The sequence below is a fragment of the Littorina saxatilis genome, linkage group LG4 (assembly GCF_037325665.1).
Source record: "Littorina saxatilis isolate snail1 linkage group LG4, US_GU_Lsax_2.0, whole genome shotgun sequence".
Classification (NCBI taxonomy): domain Eukaryota; kingdom Metazoa; phylum Mollusca; class Gastropoda; order Littorinimorpha; family Littorinidae; genus Littorina; species Littorina saxatilis.
In genome coordinates, this window is record NC_090248.1 from 58494068 (window position 1) to 58513246 (window position 19179).

Below are 19179 nucleotides of genomic sequence, written 5' to 3' on the forward strand. Positions count from 1 at the left end.
AAAGTCTTCCCAATGTGTCTCTTACAAAAGCCCTAAAGTCTTCCCAATGTGTCTCTTACAAAAGCCCTAAAGTCTTCCCAATGTGTCTCTTACAAAAGCCCTAAAGTCTTCCCAATGTGTCTCTTACAAAAGCCCTAAAGTCTTCCCAATGTGTCTCTTACAAAAGCCCTAAAGTCTTCCCAATGTGTCTCTTACAAAAGCCCTAAAGTCTTCCCAATGTGTCTCTTACAAAAGCCCTAAAGTCTTCCCAATGTGTCTCCTACAAAAGCCCTAAAGTCTTCCCAATTGGGGATGTGCAGTTTAAAGAACACACTTTTCTCTTGCACATACCCCTGAAGTCTTTATTGGAGAAGTAGAAGAGGATGGGTTCTTTTGACTCAGAATCTTCACATTTGTGACCCTCCACCACGAAATGAGTCGCATGTCACCTTTGCATGATTTTCATATTTTTACATTTTCCTAAAGAATTGTTTATGCTCTATCCAGTGGTGAAAACCGTTTTAGAAAAGAGCAAAAACTATTTGAGTTATAAGCCTGTGACTAAGGTGACCCTCACACTGTTGCCAGACACTCCCCGGACTTATATTTAAGCCTAGCGCAGAACCGCGCGAGGTGACATGCGACTCATTTCGTGGTGGAGGGTCACATTTAATTGTCTGTCACAAAAGCCCTGAATGCCATCCTGAAGTCTTCCGCAGAGAAGCTGTGCAGTTCAACAAAAGCACTTGAAGTACGAGATTGAAAAACACCAGTTACGCTCATCTCTTACACATGTCCCTGAAGGCGTTCCTGAAGTCCTTGCTGGAGAAGTTGTAGAGGATGGGGTTGATAGTTGAGTTGAGGTAGGTCATCCAGAAGGTGACGGTGAACACAATGTCCGGAACCAGATCGGGTCTGACCGCACTGACGTCAAACACCACGTGGAACGGGACCCAGCACACTAAGTAGGAGATGACGATGTAGGACAACGTCACGAAGGCCTTCATCTCCTTGCTGCCGAACTTGCCTTCCTGTTTGTCCTTGCTGCCTCCCTCCTTCTTCGTCTTCTTCCCCAACGTCTTTGGTGGTTGCTCGTCTGGGGTTTTGAGTGTCACCTCTGTAAATTCCGATCGTTTGAAGGTGACTTCGTTGTTGCTTTTGGGGGATTTGGGTACATCTTTAATGTCATCATGCAGAGTGATTTCGTTGTTGCCTTTTGAGGATATTGGTGCAGCTTTGGTTTCATCGGTGGGACTGATTTCGTTGTTTTGAGGCCTTTTTGACACAGACTCAGCTTCACCATTGACTTTGAGATTGAGATTTGTCGACATCCCTTCCTTTCCATCTGTGTTTGGTGTCTGTTTTTCGGTGCTGCTGGATACGGTTTCATGTTCTCGTTGTGTACCATTTAATTCAGCTTGCCCCTTCGCATGTGAATCAGTAGCAGGGGTCCTCTCGTTGTTGTGTGTGAATTTGCTTTCTTGTTGCGTTTCGCCAGTTTCTACAGAATCGTTGTATTTCGACGTGTTCCTTTGAGAAATGTCCTCGGAATCTTTTGAGGAAGGCTGCATCACAATATCGGTTTTCTCTGACTTAGGCCCGTTCACTCTGGACAACTGTGTGTCTAGTTGAACTGCAGTTGAACCATTGTAAAGATCAGTATCTGTTGATGCAGAATCATCGGGTGTCAATGCTGTTGTTTTTGTCCCCACAGCATCAGTGTGGTGCTTGCTCAAACCAGCATGTTCTGTTAGATGACCGTTAGTTGTCGCCGGTTCAGCTTCACTACGATGCTTGTTAGGAGCAGGTTGTACCGCCAGAAGACCGTTAGCTGTTGCAGGCCAAGGTCCAACGTGAGGAACTCCCCGATGACCTTGACCTCTACCGCAGTCACGTGCCTCTGTTGCAAGGTCGACAGTGATGGAGGTCTCAGGTACAGCTCGCGTGGAGGGGCCTTTCACGGGTGGATGGAAGCTGGACGCTTCAGCAACCGTGACGGCGTCCGTCTTTTTCACGGTGAAGATGCCCACCTTGACACGATAAGAAAATAACTTATTACTTAGGAATACGACCAATGGGAAGGGGTAGAAGCAAAACACGCACACAAAAACAAGAGTCAGTGATATTAGAGCCTGGGATAATAAAAGGAAACAAATCTACACTACATACAACACAATATTTGTGGAAAAATGAATTTATCAATCGCAACAAGAATCTTTCTAAGCGCAAATCAAAATTCAGATGATGAGATAAACTGTGCCAAACAATATTGCGACACGTTTTGTTCCTCAGCTGCAATTTTCACAATAGATACCCGTGACATTTTGACAATTTGAGGCACTGGCTTTGTAAATTTGGCTTTTTTTTCAGACTGAAAATATACTTTACATGGGTACGTTACAGCCACTCAAATGAGAGAACCCCCAGAATCAACCCCGATTGGAACGCAGAAGAAAAAGACCGCAGAAAGTTGTAGTTTAGAGAATCGACAAACATTCATAATAGTCTAAATTAAGCAACTTTGGCACACACAAAAAGGCCCATCAATTACCTGTACATTCGTATGCGCTTTTACTATTACTCAATTCCGACTAAAGAAGGTGTCAGCCGAGTTAAAGGTCGAAACCCGGATGTTTCGACGTCAATTTGGTGGAATTGCACAACAGGAAGCGATGGCTTTCAAGAAAAATAAGGCGAATTGCTTCTAAACTTTTATAGTGTTATGCCTAGATGTGAGATTGTGACCGACGACAGTTACGGTACACATGTACTTTTGTGCATCTGTTTGAATTTGTGAACTCGTGGTACCTCTGTACTATCGAGGATTCAAACCTGTACTATCGGGGATCAATTAAGGTTTCCGAGACTGTGTTTTGTCTGTATTGAAATGGTCTGGCGGAAGAGCCGATCCTTTAATTTGCATAGGTAAAATGATCGCTTTTCGGTACCCGACACCCCTCTGAGTTGAATTTGTTTTAACCTTGTGACGTAGGCACGCGGGATGTTGTGGGTTGGGGCATTTACTTTTCGCTGGTGCTTTGAACAGAACAGACGTATCCAGTGAGCGGTCGCGTGGCAGGTTTGCTACGAGCAGAAAGGGAACAGTAATGTGACTTTTCTGAGACGGGTATGTTATTCATATGCTATTCTTTTTATATAATGGGTAAAACAGCGTTAAAGTATGCGGGTTGTGACCTGCTTTGGGAGGATTTATTTGAATGTTCAAGTAGATTGTTTTGTGAGTTGAATGTTCGGGAAACCTTTTGTTTATTGAATGTTTTAGAAAACCGTTTGAGTGTTTGAGAGAACGTATTGTAGGCATGTTATTCGGAAGGAATGATGTGTTTTGTTGTTGTTAAAGGATTTAGTTTGTGGTGGTTGAAATTGTTGAGTTGTTTATGTATGCTTATGACGTGCATTCTGTGATTTACAGAATGGCGGAATGTGCGACGGGGTTTCGTTAGAGGGGTGCATTTAGGTTTCGTTAGAGGGGTGCAGTTAGATTTCGTTAGAGGGGTGCATTTAGGTTTCGTTAGAGGGGTGCAGTTAGATTTCGTTAGAGGTGTGCAGTTAAATTTCGTTAGAGGGGTGCAGTTAGATTTCGTTAGTGGGGTTCAGTTAGGTTTCGTTAGAGGGGTTCAGTTAGGTTTCGTTAGAGGGGTTCAGTTAGGTTTTGTTAGGTTGGTTTTTTGGGGAATTGTTTTTAGGTTGTTTTTTAGACTTTGTTTTAGATTAGAGTTTTATTGTGTCTTTTGATTTTTTTGGACTAAAGTTGAGAGTGAGGATTCAGAGTAGAGTTCTAGAGTGTAGTTTGGAGGGAGGATTTAAAGTGTTGTTTTAAAGCATAGTTCTAGAGTGGGAATCTAGAGCATAGCTTTAGATTAAAGGATTTAGAGTGTTGTTTGGGGTTGTTCCAGTTCTAGAGAGTAATATATTGGAAGTTTTGTACTGAAGGTAAACCCCCGCTTTCCCACACATTTCCCCTCACCATCATATGGAAATAAAGAACCTGGTAATTTAACCTGTGTCAGTTTGTTTGATTGCCTGAGTTTGGAGAGAAAGGGGCACTCGGTTACATTTGACCCCGTGATCAGGGTAAGTTACATTTGGCACTCGGTTACACCTACATACCAAACGTACTTCAAGTATCATTCCGGATCCTTTTCAGATCCCGCCTCTGGACTCTCCACAACACTGTTTCTGCACCTGTCTACCCTGAATGTACATGCATTACGGTTTTTTTCCAATGGTATGACTGACTGTGTGTGTGTGTGTGTGTGCGTGTGTGTGTGTGTGTGTGTGTGTGTGTGTGTGTGTGTGTATGTGTGTGTGTGTGTGTGTGCGTGTGTGTGTGTGTGTGTGCCTCTTCGTGTGTGTGTGTCTGTGTGTGTGTATGCGTGTGTGTGTGTGTGTCTGTGTGTCTGTGTGTGTGTCTGTGTGTGTGTCTGTGTGTGTGTGTGTGTAACTATCTAACAGATGTTCACAGTCAATAAGATTGCTTACGCCCACCTTAGCGCGATGACGCAATAGCACGAGGACGCTGACATAACAGAAGAGGATGCTGAAGCATGAGCCGTGATGCCCGATGACGGCGACGACGACGACGAACTCCTTGTTGTTGGAGGGCTCCCAGATGCACTCCCCGGGCCGACTGTTGGCCAAGCGGTCCGTGATGCATGGTGGAAGCCACAGCACCAGCATGCACACCCTGTGGGTCACAGACGGACATACAGACATTACACAAGTCATTAATCTTGAGTATATATGCTGATGACAAGCTACAGCATCTCTGGGGGGCTTATGTAGCTCAGGTACGGCGTTAGAACACTGGACTTGTGATCCTAGGGTCGCAGGTTCCAATCCGGGTCGGGTCAACTTTTTGTGCAGACCCAGATACGGTATCCATGTCCCACCTCCGTGTCACCACAGTGGTTCGTAAAAGACCTCGGTGTAAGTACCACCTAGGCACTCATACACTTGTGTATCTCATCTAAAGTCGGGGTAAACCCGGGAACATGCCCCCAATGGCTGCGCCGTGAGGGCTTAAATATTGGATTTTTCGCAAAGAAACTCTACAGTAAAAAAAAAAGAAGCAAAGACAACGTGGGAGGGGGTGAGTGGGGGGGGGGGGGTTAAGGTAGAGATGAAAGAGAGAAAGACATTATGCTTGTTGATTTGTGCTAGTTTATTCTATAAGGAATCTGTAAAGCGCCTGGAGCCAATTGATGGGACTCGCGCTATAGAAAAGTTATTTATTATTATTATTATTAGACAAAAACGCAGATAGACAGGTATTAAAGCGGACACAAGCCATGAAATCACAGACAAGCAGACAAATGTACAGTCAGACAGACGGACGGACACACCGACTGGCAGACAATACACCAGCCATCAATTTCAACTCAAGAGAACTGATGACCAGAGAAGAGACTGAGAGCAAAACGTGAATAAAAAAAACTAAATGGACTTCGATGGGTTCAGCACCGAATACAAGAAAAATCGATACAGACCGAATGTTTTCATTCCAAAATAAAACTTTGAAAGCCAACTTCACTCGTGGGAGGGCAGAGAAAATAATGACAGCACACTCACTTACCGAGATTAGATACCAGTGCAAATGATTACACAACCTCAATAGGGTTGGATTTCTTTTGCAAACGTAGTCTTTTATCTGCCATTCAATACAGAGTGTATCTTGACATTTAAACTGTGCCCGCTTCAATGCACTGATCCCAGAAATACAGCAATACAACAAGAGACCAGAAAAGATCAAAGGCTGTTCTGGGAGATGATTCGAAAAGCCTGGAGCTTGAAAATGTATTCAAGTCGTATTTATGTAAGAGATCATTTGTGAAGGAAGCGAGTTCTCGGAGAGAAAGAAGACATTGTCGGTGCAGAAGGTTGAAGGAGTACGAAGCAGATTGGGATACAAGTGTGGAGAGGGTGAGAGGCGGGGACGGGGGGGGGGGAGGAATGTGTGGAGGGGAGGGGAGGGGGGGGCAGGGGGTAAATCAGATGGATGGATAAATACGATTGCGTCTGATCTCTCGCCGCTGCTAAGACCGTAGTAGGCCGACTTCCGGGTATAATTCAGATAAAACTGTTCATCAAATTCTTTAACTAAAGCACATGCAAGTCCAAGTTTTCTTTTTACTTAACGGCTGTTTGAATCCTTATGAACCCATACATGAACCCATTTTGACTTGAGCGAATCCGATATCGATGCTTCCCTAACGCAGACCAAGGTAAATGGTCTGGGGATAACAATACACGCATTCACCCGCATCATCACGGCTGCACACACATACACACACACACACACACACACACACACACACACACACACACACACACACACACACACACACACAAATTCTCTCTCTCTCTCTCTCTCTACTCTCTCTCTCTCTCTCTCTCTCTCTCTCTCTTTCTTGATCAAATCATTTGTCTGGTCTTAGAATTGTTTCTTGAACTCGTGCTTCGCTTAGCGTTGTTTTTTGATTAACCGCAAACAATGATTGCTTTTTTGTAAAGTCTCGAGCACTGGAGAGCGGAATTTTTACCGCGGCTTTTCTCTTGCAAAATGCCACTTGCCAAAAAAAAGCATACACCTACCAAGTGAGAGCGATACCAAGGAACGTCTTCTTCTTTGTCTTGTTGCTGCGGTAGTGCATGGACCACTTGACAGCCCAGAAGCGGTCCACGGAGATGGCGATCAGCGTGAAGACGGATGCGAAGGTCATGCCGTAGTCGAAGAAGATCCACACGCCGCACATGAACTCGCCGAAGGGCCAGTAGCCCAGCATGTTCTCCGTGGTGTAGAAGCTCATGGCGAGGAGAGCCACCAGGATGTCGGTGACGGCCAGGTTGACGATGTACATGTTGAACACGGTCTGCAGGCGTTTGTTGCGCGCCACGGCTAGTAGTACCTGCACGTGATACACGTCTTGTGAGAGATGGAGAGACAGAGGAAGGAGAGATAGGGGGAGGGAGGTGTGTGTGTGTGTGTGTGTGTGTGTGTGTGTGTGTGTGTGTGTGTGTGTGTGTGTGTGTGTGCCGTTGTGTATATATCGTGTTGTGTTTTTGATTGAACTTGTAAATTGAATAAATTGAACTTGCACAGCGCTTCGAGCTGTGGAGAAGCGCTATATAAATGTCCATTATTATTATTATTATCATCATTACTTTGAGTGTGTGTGTGTGTGTGTGTGTGTGTGTGTGTGTGTGTGTGTGTGTGTGTGTGTGTGTGTGTGAGTGTGTGTGTGTGCGATTGCGTGCGTGCATGCGTGTGTGTGTGTGTGTGTGTCTGTTTGTGTGTGTGTGTGTGTCTGTGTGTGTGTGCGTGTGTCTGTGTGTCTGCGTGTGTCTGTGTCTGTGTGTGTGTGTGTGTGTCTGTCTGTCTGTCGACAGGAAAAGCATTTCTTGAAGACATCCATGAAAAAGATCCAGTCACTGGACATAACATTTCTTCCACAACTACATGAGCTGGCGTGAAAGTATCTGGCTGAGGTCTAAAGGCAGGTTTCACGGTATTGATTTCAGTCATTTCCCATTCTCTCACACTTCCAGTCAAAAATAAAACTGTGAAATACTGTGAAAATGGATGTTATTTTAATTAATTAGGTTCAGTACAACACAAAACAAAGAAAAATATTATACGCAGTGGGGTTTTTCCATAGAAAATCAAGCGAAACAAAAGTTGCCCTCAAAACGTGAAAATCGATCAAACAAACTTGATGCAAGCCTGACTCCAGAAAGAAGACAGCAAACCACTAATACTAAATGGTTTAAATAAACTTCAAACATATAACAGATATTCACTACAAAGTTACTTGTCTTGGGCTGTCTATATGTTTGCATGATGCTGTCCTCGATCCGAACGCGAGTTTTACCTAAATTGGCCAGGGAAATGGTCTTTTTCACATATCAAGGTCTCCATAGACTAACAAAAGTCAAATGTTTTGAAAGTGTATTTATGTGTGTACAAGATAAAAACAGATAAATACTTCTTTATCAATTGTTTAATGGCAGAAATCAACTTATAGTATATATACCCCCTAATTTCGAAAACAGCAAGAAAAGCCAAGATACCTAGGGTGTTCTCTGGAAGTCCTTAGACTCCAAGCTCCTGGTAATACCTCATGATATTTACAATGACGTATGCATACGGCAACCTTTCATCGGCGATGACACAAATGTTCATGTATCTCAAAGTTTCCTTTTCAAAGAAAACAGCTCTTGAAGAACACTACCCGTCCATGTATATTTGCCTGTCATGGAGCTCCCAAAAAGGGAGTTTACAACAATGATGTATACACATCTCTAAAAGGATTGTTACGTTTCTAACAGCTACTGAATATTGTGGGAATTTTTGGGGAAGAATGCTGCTTTCAAAACTAGTACTTACAACTGGTACAATGAATTTAAATCGGGTAGACACGTCTTCAAAGATGACACCCGGCCAGACTGACAGTTGAATGCTGTTACTGCAAGAAACGTTGCTGTCGCTGAAACCTTGAAGAGAGATGATGCACGGAGGCAAAGGACACACACGGAGGCAAAGGACACATAGGTAATTGAATGTGATCTAGCACAAGCCTTTGCGGGTACACGAGCGTTGCAGACAGTGGGTGCCCGTGCTCTTTTATTGCACAAAAGGGGGTATGTCTCGGAATGTGCATACAAATATTCTCCAATTGTCACTATAGCCTAGAGAGTGTAAAGGGTTTTATGAATGTTGTCGAAGGCGATGGGGACTTGGGTCTATCAATCTGACCCCTGGCAACACATCGATCAGCCGTTGTGATGTTCCTAAACGGCTCCACCCCTATCAACTATTGGTGATCTCGGAAGGGAGCATCTCGTTACTCCCCCGTATCGTTACTCCCCCGTATCGTTACTCCCCCGTATCGTTACCCCCCCCCCCCCCCCCCCCCCGTGCCTTTTTATTACACTTAAGTAATGCAGTTATTACTTAATTGAATTTTCAAGAGAGAGGGAGGGAGAGAGTTAGTGAGAGAGAGAGAAAGAGAGAGAGAGAAAGAGAGAGAGAGAGAGAGAGAGAGAGAGAGAGAGAGAGAGAGAGAGAGAGAGAGAGAGAGAGAGAGAGAGAGAGAGAGAGAGAGAGAGAGAGAGCATGTTTAAAGAACTTACAACTGTCAGATCTTCCTGTACATTCGTGTACAGTACATCTTTGAAAAAAAAGTATATATTTTAAGCAGAAGAGATACGGGGGAGTAACGAGATGCTCAGCTCGTTACTCCCCCGTATCGCTATTCCCCCGGTTCGATACTCCCCCGGCTCGTTATTCCCCCGGCTCGTTACTCCCCCGTATCGCTACTCCCCCGGCTCGTTACTCCCCCGTATCGCTACTCCCCCGGCTCGTTACTCCCCCGGCTCGTTACTCCCCCGTATCGCTACTCCCCCGGCTCGATACTCCCCCGGCTCGTTATTCCCCCGGCTCGTTACTCCCCCGTATCGCTACTCCCCCGGCTCGTTACTCCCCCGTATCGCTACTCCCCCGGCTCGTTACTCCCCCGGCTCGTTACTCCCCCGTATCGCTACTCCCCCGGCTCGATACTCCCCCGGCTCGTTATCATGTTCCCCCGGCTCGTTACTCCTCCGTATCGCTACTGCCCCGGCTCGTTACTTCCCCGTACACAGAAAATGACTGGATAACCCTGTGATAGTAAGTTAGCATGAAATATTGTTTTTCCGGAGAAATTGTCTGGATAAACAAACAAGGAAACAAACAAAACAGCTGGACAGGGGGGGGGGGGGGGGGACGGAACAATATTTCATGCCAACTTAGTATCACAGGGTTATCCAGTCATTTTCTGTGTACGGGGGAGTAACGATCCGGGGGAATAGCGATACGGGGGAGTAACGAGCCGGGGGAGTAACGAGCCGGGGGAGTATCGAGCCGGGGGAGTAGCGATACGGGGGAGTAACGAGCTGATCCCATCTCGGAACACTGGCAAGAAGAAGGTGGTCATATTTCTTTGGAAAACAAGGACAAATCGCCACAATTATATAAGGCCGGGAGCAGCGTACGGTTACCTTAGAGTAGTACAAGCATCATTGCCTGCCCGTGGTGTTTTAAGTTTGGCGCCAAACACGAGTCTTGAGGGTTGATGCTATGTCCATTAAAATATCCCGTAATCGAATTTCTTACAAATTAGGATGTCTGCCTGAAGTTGCATTCACTATATTTTCCTGAATATGCCCCGTTTGACGTTTTCCTGTTTTCACATTTAAAGAAAAAGCTCTGAGGAAACCCTTACGAGAGCCTTGATGCTGCTGTCCGAGAGTAAACGAGGGTCATTTAGGGCATCGGCAAAAACACTCACGCCGAAATCTTTGAAAGGTATTTTTACAGAATGTCAACGTGTGTCACAGCTCAGGAAGGATCTTTCGAGAAAATGGCGTGGTGAAATTAACGGTGGGCTGTGCGCTAATATAAGATTCCAAGGACTTCAAGATACCCCTCGTACATGTTTCATTAACAAGGAACACTTTTTTTTCATTAAAAGACACTCGCTCGTTTTATTCTAAAATAATGATTATTGCATACATATATGAATACAGAATGTAAAACAAATCTATTTTTATTTTAACTTTAAGTGAAAAACAATTCCGCCTGTCAGTACTGCCTACGTTTGCAACGTCTGCTAGCTGACAGCAACTTCTCGCTCGTGTATGAAAAGTGAATCGGCAAAATCAGCAAAGAGACACCGGTTAGAAATCCAGAACTGCAAAGAAAACGTTAATCAAACGTCTATAATCTGTAACAAGAAGAGCAAACGCTCGATCGAGTCACTTTCGCAGTTCTGAATATTATATGAGGCATCAGATGGACAGGAAGAAATTGCTATTCACAACACAATGAGTCACGTTCACATAAAATTTGAGCCCGGTCACTTTTATAGTTTCCGAGAAAAGCCCAACGTTAAGTTGTGTGTTGCCGAACAGAAAAGGCTAGTTATCTCCCTTGTTTTTCTGATAACGTTCGTAAAAGGCTACAGATGTAAATACTTTGATGTAAAGAATAATCCTACAAAGTTTCAATCACATCCGATGAACTTTGTCAAAGATATAAAATGTCTAATTTTTCCTTTGACGCTGACCTGTGACCTTGAAAAAGGTCAAAGGTCAACGAAACCATCGTTAAAGTGTAGAGGTCATTGGAGGTCACGACTAAACAAAATATGAGCCCGATCGCTTTGATAGTTTCCGAGAAAAGATATAAAATGTCTAATTTTTCCTTTGACGCTGACCTGTGACCTTGAAAAGGGTCAAAGGTCAACGAAACCATCGTTAAAGTGTAGAGGTCATTGGAGGTCACGACGAAACAAAATATGAGCCCGATCGCTTTGATAGTTTCCGAGAAAAGTCCAACGTTAAGGTGGTGTCTACGGACGGCCGGCCGGACGGCCGGCCGGCCGGACGGACGGCCGGCCGGACAGACTAACACTGACCGATTACATAGTCACTTTTTCTCAAGTGACTCAAAAAAGCTAAAAACAAAAATCTGATCGAGCATGAAGCAGTGGCGAACGTGTGGTAGCGAACGTTGCTGACAGACGGAGTAGTACTCAACAAAAAGGCAATAAAAACAACAAAATCGCACCTGAAAAAAGTTAGCACAAATCCCGCATTGGGCCTCAACTTTGATAAGTGTGTAATACGTCACATCCGGCATAGGATTTCCCGGAAATTACAATGTAAGTGATAGTAGCGATCGTTGGTCGACCACGGTCGGACATTCCCAAAAATGGACACGGCACGAAATTTCGCGAAATTTCGGTCACTGTAATTGCTTTCCAATGAAGTACAGACTATGAAGGTGTGTTTTCAATGTCAAAATAAAATCATGTTATCATTTCTTATGGCAAAGCAGCTTACTTAGTTTATCTGTGAAGACTTAGTGTCAGACAGACAGCTTCCGGTTCTCGATTGGATTTTTTGTGTGCAAAATATGCAATGCAAAATTCATATTTGGGCTTTTTTGTTTGTTTGTATGATTAGATATTGCAGCTCTGCTATCAAATATGACCATTCAGTGTGAATTGAGTGCCTTTGTGTTTCTCTTTTCACATCAAAGGTTGGCTGCTGTCATGCAGAAGAAAATGGCGTCTGTCAGGATTCACTGACACGTTCGCTTCCATACACATGTGCATAAAATGCCAACAAAAACAACTCAAACGATTTTTTTCTCAGAATTTTATTCAAAATGACTCATTTTTGCATAGCATATAAAAAAATTGGTACAAGTTAGAAATCAGAGCACATTGTGCAGTCAACAGAATGTCTCAATACCGTGAAACCTGCCCGGAGTCAATTTTTCGTGGAGTAAAAATGTCGTGTTACACCGGTTCATGACCGTTGTGGTAACGAGCGCATATTGCTGTCTCTATATTGTGTTCCTACGAATCGAAAGTACGATCGCCAAGCCCTTCTGTCATTGAAGGCAACGTTCGATATTTCCGTCTGTCACCGTCGCCAACGTTCGACAGATTGTACTACTGTTACTCACAAACTTTCAATTTACACAATGAAATGCCAATAACATGTACACACAAGAATGGGAGACGAAGGGAAAACCTACTAGCGATTGAAATTATGCAAACGAACTCACAAATCCCTCACTTTCCTAATGCAAACGCTGGAAATCCTTATGCGTGCGTCGCTGTGTCGAACGTTGGGTTGACGAACGTTGCTGACAGACGCAACAAAACTTGATCAAAAGGCACTAAAAACGATTAAATGTTTTACTCACTGGGTATCGCATTCCTCTTTTTCTTCCTGCATACAATCTGAAGCGGTTGAAACGTCGTTTCCGATGAAAGGCTCTGTTATTTCCGTTAAAAACGAAGTTTGCCGAACGTGTGATTCAGTCTACAGACACCGGTCGGATCACAACAAAAATGTTCATTCTTTGCGATTTTGTGATACTGTTGATGATACACCTGCTTTCCAGTGAAGAACATCAATAAAATGATGTTGACAAGCAAGAATAACAAAGACAAAAGCACGCGATGTGTAAAATTAGGCTTTGCTTTTCAAACAAAGCACGTGGGGGTTTTTCCGACAGACGCTTTCGGTGGCGATTGAACATTTTTCCAGAAACGGTTTTATGCTCCTATTTGATATTTTTTTCGTCATTTTATCTAGTCAGAGACTAACCTTGTGTATTAATTGAATTAATAACCCCATTATCATAAGTTTTGTGTGTTATTTTCGTGTCTGCTTGAATCACATTTTGAAATGGGGTCATGTGACAGAAGGAAATGGTGTCTGTCAGGATTCACACGTTCGCTTCGAAAAACTCGCCCAAATAATTGCTCAAAAACAAACATTTTAGCTTTTTTGTTTTGTTTTTTGTATTGCAAATACCATACTTACTCATGCCAAGCAGAAAAAATGATGAAAATCAACACAGTAAGCAAGTAATTTGAAGGCAAAGTTTACACACATCAAAGAGTCTGATTACCGTGAAACCTGCCTGAAGACTGACATAACATCCAGTATAACCGTTTTGTCGGTAAATCTTAGTAATACGGGAAGGCGTTTTGATCGATATAAGTTCCTGTACTTAGAAAAGCAGTTTGAATTGTACCTCAATTAAAAAAAGTGGCAAAAAGGTTTACTACGAGTAAAATATAATCAGCTTATAATTTCTACTTACACGGCATTCTAGTCTTTAACGCGTTCTTCGTCGGAAAGAACAAACTTGGTCAGACAAACTCATGCTGCGAAACCGCTACAGTTTAATTTTGTCCGCACACTCGCACGCACAGACACACACACGCAGGCAAGCACAAACAGTCAGATCCCGAATAATCAATATCGAGTATATCTCTCGCGAAAGGACGAGACCGTTGAGACATTTTTTGAGCATATGTGAGTGAATGTATTGTTTTTTAAACCAACGAATTGTGCAATGCACATGATTGTAATTTAAAGTCGTAGTTCATTTGTCGAAAGAAGGATGCTGGTGGGGTTTTCTTCTAAAAGCCTTAATTTCCTCTTCGTTGTCATGCTCTTCATAAAAAGGTCGATGGACCAAAAGAAACTACTTTTTTGCTTTGCAAAAGAAGACGGATAATCAATGGGAGTTCTTTGTGAAAACTGTCAACGATAATCGTAAACATATTTTTCTCACAACATTTCACTTAGACCATTTCTGTGCACGATATTTTTCGTTTACGTCGACAATTTTACCGTATATTTGGAAGTAATGGAAGTAACTTAATTGCGCAATATAAAAAAAATTCGAATAAAAAATAGATTCAAGCTTAAAGTGTTAATGATCTTAATGCACTGACGTGAACTCATCTCAACTAGAAGAAAGAAGAGACACTAACATTACGTAGAATAATGCCTGAGATGTTTGTACTTCTTGTCTCCTCCTTCAGCTTAATTGCTCTGGGTGTGGACCTTTCTTTTCTCCCATTTCTTACGAAGCTGACTTCTACACTGAGCAACTTTCCTGCGAAGGAAATGCATTTACACCTTTCTCTGTCTTTGTCTCTCTGTCTCTGTCTCCATGTCTGTATATCTGTCTCTGTCTCTGTCTCTATGTCTGTATATCTGTCTCTGTCTGTCTGTCTCTATCTCTGTTTTTCTGTTCTTCTGTGTATCTCTGTGTCTGTCTCTGTTTGTCTGCCTGTCTGCCTGCCTGTCTGTCTGTCTGTCTGTCTGTCTGTCTGTCTGTCTGTCTGTCTGTCTCTCTCTCTCTCTCTCTCTTTGTCTCCGTCAATCTCTCTCTCTCTTTCTCTCTCTCTCGGTGCGCCCTCTCTCTCTCTCTTTTTCTCTTTCTCTCTCTCTCTCTCTCTCTCTCTCTCTCTCTCTCTCTCTCTCTCTCTCTCTCTCTCTCTCTCTCTCTCTCTCTCTCTCTCTCTCTCTATCGGCATTAGATTTTCTCCTTTTTCCTCTTCGACCTCGAATTTTCTCTACAGCTATTATTGCCCTACAGCTATTATTGCCCTACAGCTATTATTGCCCTACAGCTGTTATTGCCCTACAGCTATTATTGCCCTACAGCTATTATTGCCCTACAGCTATTATTGCCCTACAGCTATTATTGCCCCACAGATGCCGTTAAAATTTAGCATTTGAAAGGGATATTGTGGGTCTCTCTTTGAGAGAAAAAAAGGTACATTTGCTTGGTAAGTGGGTGGGGGGGTTCCAGAATACAGGAAACCCCCCTAAATCCAGCCAAAGAGGACGTCTATTTTCAGGTCTCAGACTTCCGGTGTAACGCCCGATCTGTTCCCGGGGGGGCGAGCTGGTAACGCCAAACAGAATGTTACAAAGGCTAAGACGAGTATTTGGTCCTTCTCCCGGCCGGAAACCTCTATTAAGTATCATTGAACATTCATGTCACCGAATTTCTTTTTGTTTCGTTTTGTTTACATTTTAACTACTTCAATGTCCCATCGCTGTGAAATTCGGGTCGCCTCCTCCCAGTGGATAACTAGCAGCAACAGAGTCGCGCTATCCAGGTATGTTTGTGTTTCGTTGTAATCAGTCATCTGCACCGGCTTCTGGTAGAAAGGCAGATTAGACAAAGGCGACATTTGTGAAACGGCAAAACGAAAAAAGGCAAAAAAGCGAAGGGCGAATCGAAAAAAAAAGCGAAAAAAAAAGCTGGGAATCAGTCGCGAAAATGAGAAATAAGAAACGGCGATTCGGGAGCCGAAGGCTAACAAAGAAACGGCGAATCGGGAGCCGAAGGCTAACAAAGAAACGGCGAATCGCGAAGAAAAAAAAGGGGATCGAGAGGCCACTGGGGAAACGGTGAATCGGGACTCACATTTCGCAACGGTTTTGAAAAAAAGAACAACCGGCGGCAATTATCATCTCCATTCATCTGACTGTGCCCTACAAGATATTATTCTTTATTAAAGTTTTACATGTTTCAATGCCTATGCATGCCTTTCTTGTACCTTTGCGCCAACACCCATTGACGTACCAGCCGTTCTTTACGGTCTGCAAAACAAGTCCTTAAATTCTCATTGCTGCTAATTCCATCATCACTTCGTCCACAACAAAAGAGATACAAGCGTTGGATTTTCAAAAGTGTACTGTAAGTTAGCGCATTGGAGAAAACTGGAAAAACGCATAACAAACCGCTTTGATCGATATTCAATTGAAAATATGGTCAAGTGATTTATGTATTTATTGATTGATTTATTGACTTGTTTATTATTTATATTTGTTCATATATTTGTTCATTTATTCCTCGTTTTTTTTTCTCTCTTCCTTCTTTTAATTCGGTTCGATGGATGTATTTTAATATCCTTCTTTTTTTTTTTAGCATTTCTTGATGTGTTATTCGTTTAAGTATTTATTTTATATGTTTGTGTTTAATTATTCATTTTTATTTCTATTTACTCATGTAATAATTGTGATATTAAAATCTGTTTGCCTTATGACATGAGTTTGATTCCGTTTACTGACATTACAAAATGTCCTTGGCAAATTCCGTTTGTTTGTTTCTTTATTTTAGAAAATCGACACCTGCTTGCGTATACATAGTAACCGAACAAATTAAAGATATCAGACACAAAAAGATTTTATTTAACGATCTCTATAATTTGAATCAGAAGCAGACTTCATGGGCGGATCAAAGATGTTGGTCTTAACACATAAATAATGGCACATCAAAGAATGAAATCGAACAAGTCAGTGCACACACACACACACCCACACACACCCACACACACCCACACACACAAACACACACACACACATACACACACACTCACACACACACACACACACACCGTGGCACACACACGCACGCACGCACACACAAGCAATCAATCACTTCCTGCTTTTTGAGCCAAAGAAATCCCCACTAAGGAATAGCACTGTTTACTCTTCGCACGCTTGATGGTTCCATGATATGGATGTGGATGCATTTCGACAAACGTGTGAGCCAAGAATCCATGTCGTGTCTGATTTCTTTGGGAAACATTTTGCCAATTAAAGTCAGCTGCAAGTAGACATTGTCATGTACTCTTCCTCTTTCTAACTCTGTCTGTCTGTCTGTCTGTCTGTCTGTATCTTTCATCTTATAATCACATAAGCATGCAACATTAACTGAACTTGCTGATTTTCCCTTTTTGTTCGTGGTAGTATTTCTCAAAATAGAGCAACAGACAACAACCAAACCAAAAAGGCTGCGTATGGCTATTTTTGTCTTTTGTTTATCAAACAGATTGCTCTCGCTCTCTCTCGGCATTGCATCTTCTCCTCTAAGACTTTCCTCTTCGGTCTCGATTTAATTTGTTCACCGGCTGATCACTTAAAACGTCAATGCCTGCTATCTTGGATTCCTGATGGAACGTAACACACACACACACACACACGTGACACACACACACACAATCACTTCCTGCTTTCTGAGCCAAGGTAATCCCCTGTAATGAACAGCACTGTTTACTCTTCACACGTCTGATGGTTCCATGATATATGGATGTGGATGCATTTCGACTAACGTGTTTACCAATAATCCATGTCGTGTCTGATTTCTTTGGGAAATAGTTTGCCAATTAAAGTAAACTGCAAGAAGACACGGATGTGTTCTCTCCCTGGCTCTGACTCTGTCAGTCTGTCTGTCTATCGGTATGTCTGTCTGTCTATCGGTATGGCTGTATGTCTGTCTGTCTGACTATCTGTCAGTCTGTCTATCGGTATGTCTGTCTGTCTGTCTATCGGTATGTCTGTCTGTCTGTCTGTCAAAGACAAAAATAGAGAAAGAGACAGACAGACAGACAGACAGACACACTCCTCACTCACACACATGCACACACACAGACACACACAGACACACATACATACTCACACACACTCACTCACTCACACACACACACACACACACACACACTGACACACACACACACACACACTCGTCACTGAGACTGACAGACAGACACTCAGACAGAGCAAGAAAAAGAAGAAGATACAGAGAACCCCACACAAAAAATTCAACAACGCAACAGCAAAACTCACCATAGCGTTTCCAGTCACTGTCATCGCAACGAGGATGTACAGAATCGTTCCAATAACGATGTTCGTCACACCAATACCCCCTCCTCCTTCTCCCTCTGCGGGGGAATCCCAGGAAACACTGTGGTTCTCAGGCCACCCCGTACTGTTCACCTCGGGTAGCCGGGTGGAATTTGTCACTGCCATCATCGGTGTTGTCCGCGGGGAGTGACTTTATCGCCCCGAGCTTTTATACACACGTACCTGTCCACTGACGCATCGAGGATCCACTAAGTCGACTGGAACAACTACGGTCAAGGTATAGTGAGTTTTCCTAACAGTGGACAGTGAAAATTTGGATGTGCATTTATACTACAGACTGTAGTTGTTAGCGTGGAAACAATTCGGACAGCATCTTAATTTTTAGTGAGTTTTCCTAGTAGTAGACAGTAAAAATGTGGATGTTCGTTAATACTACTGACTATACAAATGTTAAAGGCACAGTTGTTAGCGTGACACAATTCGGACAGCATCTTAATTATAGTGAGTTTTTCTAGCAGTAGACAGTGAAATTTTAGATTTGCTTTTATACCGTACTTATTGAAATTCTCGATTTGCGTTTATTCTACTAACTTCATATCTTTGATTATTACTGTGAGGAGAATGATTAAAGGCACAGCTGTTAGCGTGAAAACAATTCGGAAAGCATGTTATAGTGAGTTTACCTAACAGCGGACAGTGACATTCTGGATTTGCTTTTCTTTCTTTATTTGGTGTTTAACGTCGTTTTCAACCACGAAGGTTATATCGCGACGGGGGAGATGGGATAGAGCCACTTGTCAATTGTTTCTTGTTCACAAAAGCACTAATCAAAAATTTGCTCCAGGGGCTTGCAACGTAGTACAATATATTACCTTACTGGGAGAATGCAAGTTTCCAGTACAAAGGACTTAACATTTCTTACATACTGCTTGACTAAAATCTTTACAAAAATTGACTATATTCTATACAAGAAACACTTAACAAGGGTAAAAGGAGAAACAGAATCCGTTAGTCGCCTCTTACTACATGCTGGGGAGCATCGGGTAAATTCTTCCCCCTAACCCGCGGGGGGTCTGGATTTGCGTTTATACTGCTGACTGTATTATTATGATACTGTGAGAAGAAACGTTAACGGCACAGTCAATTCCGTGTAAACATTTC

At 42.9% G+C, this 19179-nt stretch overlaps 1 protein-coding gene across 1 annotated transcript; it reads right to left on the reverse strand.

Annotated features, from left to right (window-relative positions):
- Positions 1 to 158: 158 nt before the first annotated feature.
- On the reverse strand, positions 159 to 18183 carry LOC138965653 (muscarinic acetylcholine receptor M2-like). The gene is made up of 5 exons (XM_070337828.1): positions 18001 to 18183; positions 8262 to 8301; positions 6595 to 6925; positions 4489 to 4687; positions 159 to 2111 (listed from the first exon to the last, which is right to left on the reverse strand). The coding sequence occupies exons 1-5, from the start codon at positions 18181 to 18183 to the stop codon at positions 759 to 761; spliced, it is 2106 nt and encodes a 701-aa protein (XP_070193929.1). The 3' UTR covers positions 159 to 758.
- Between the last annotated feature and the right edge of the window lie 996 nt (positions 18184 to 19179).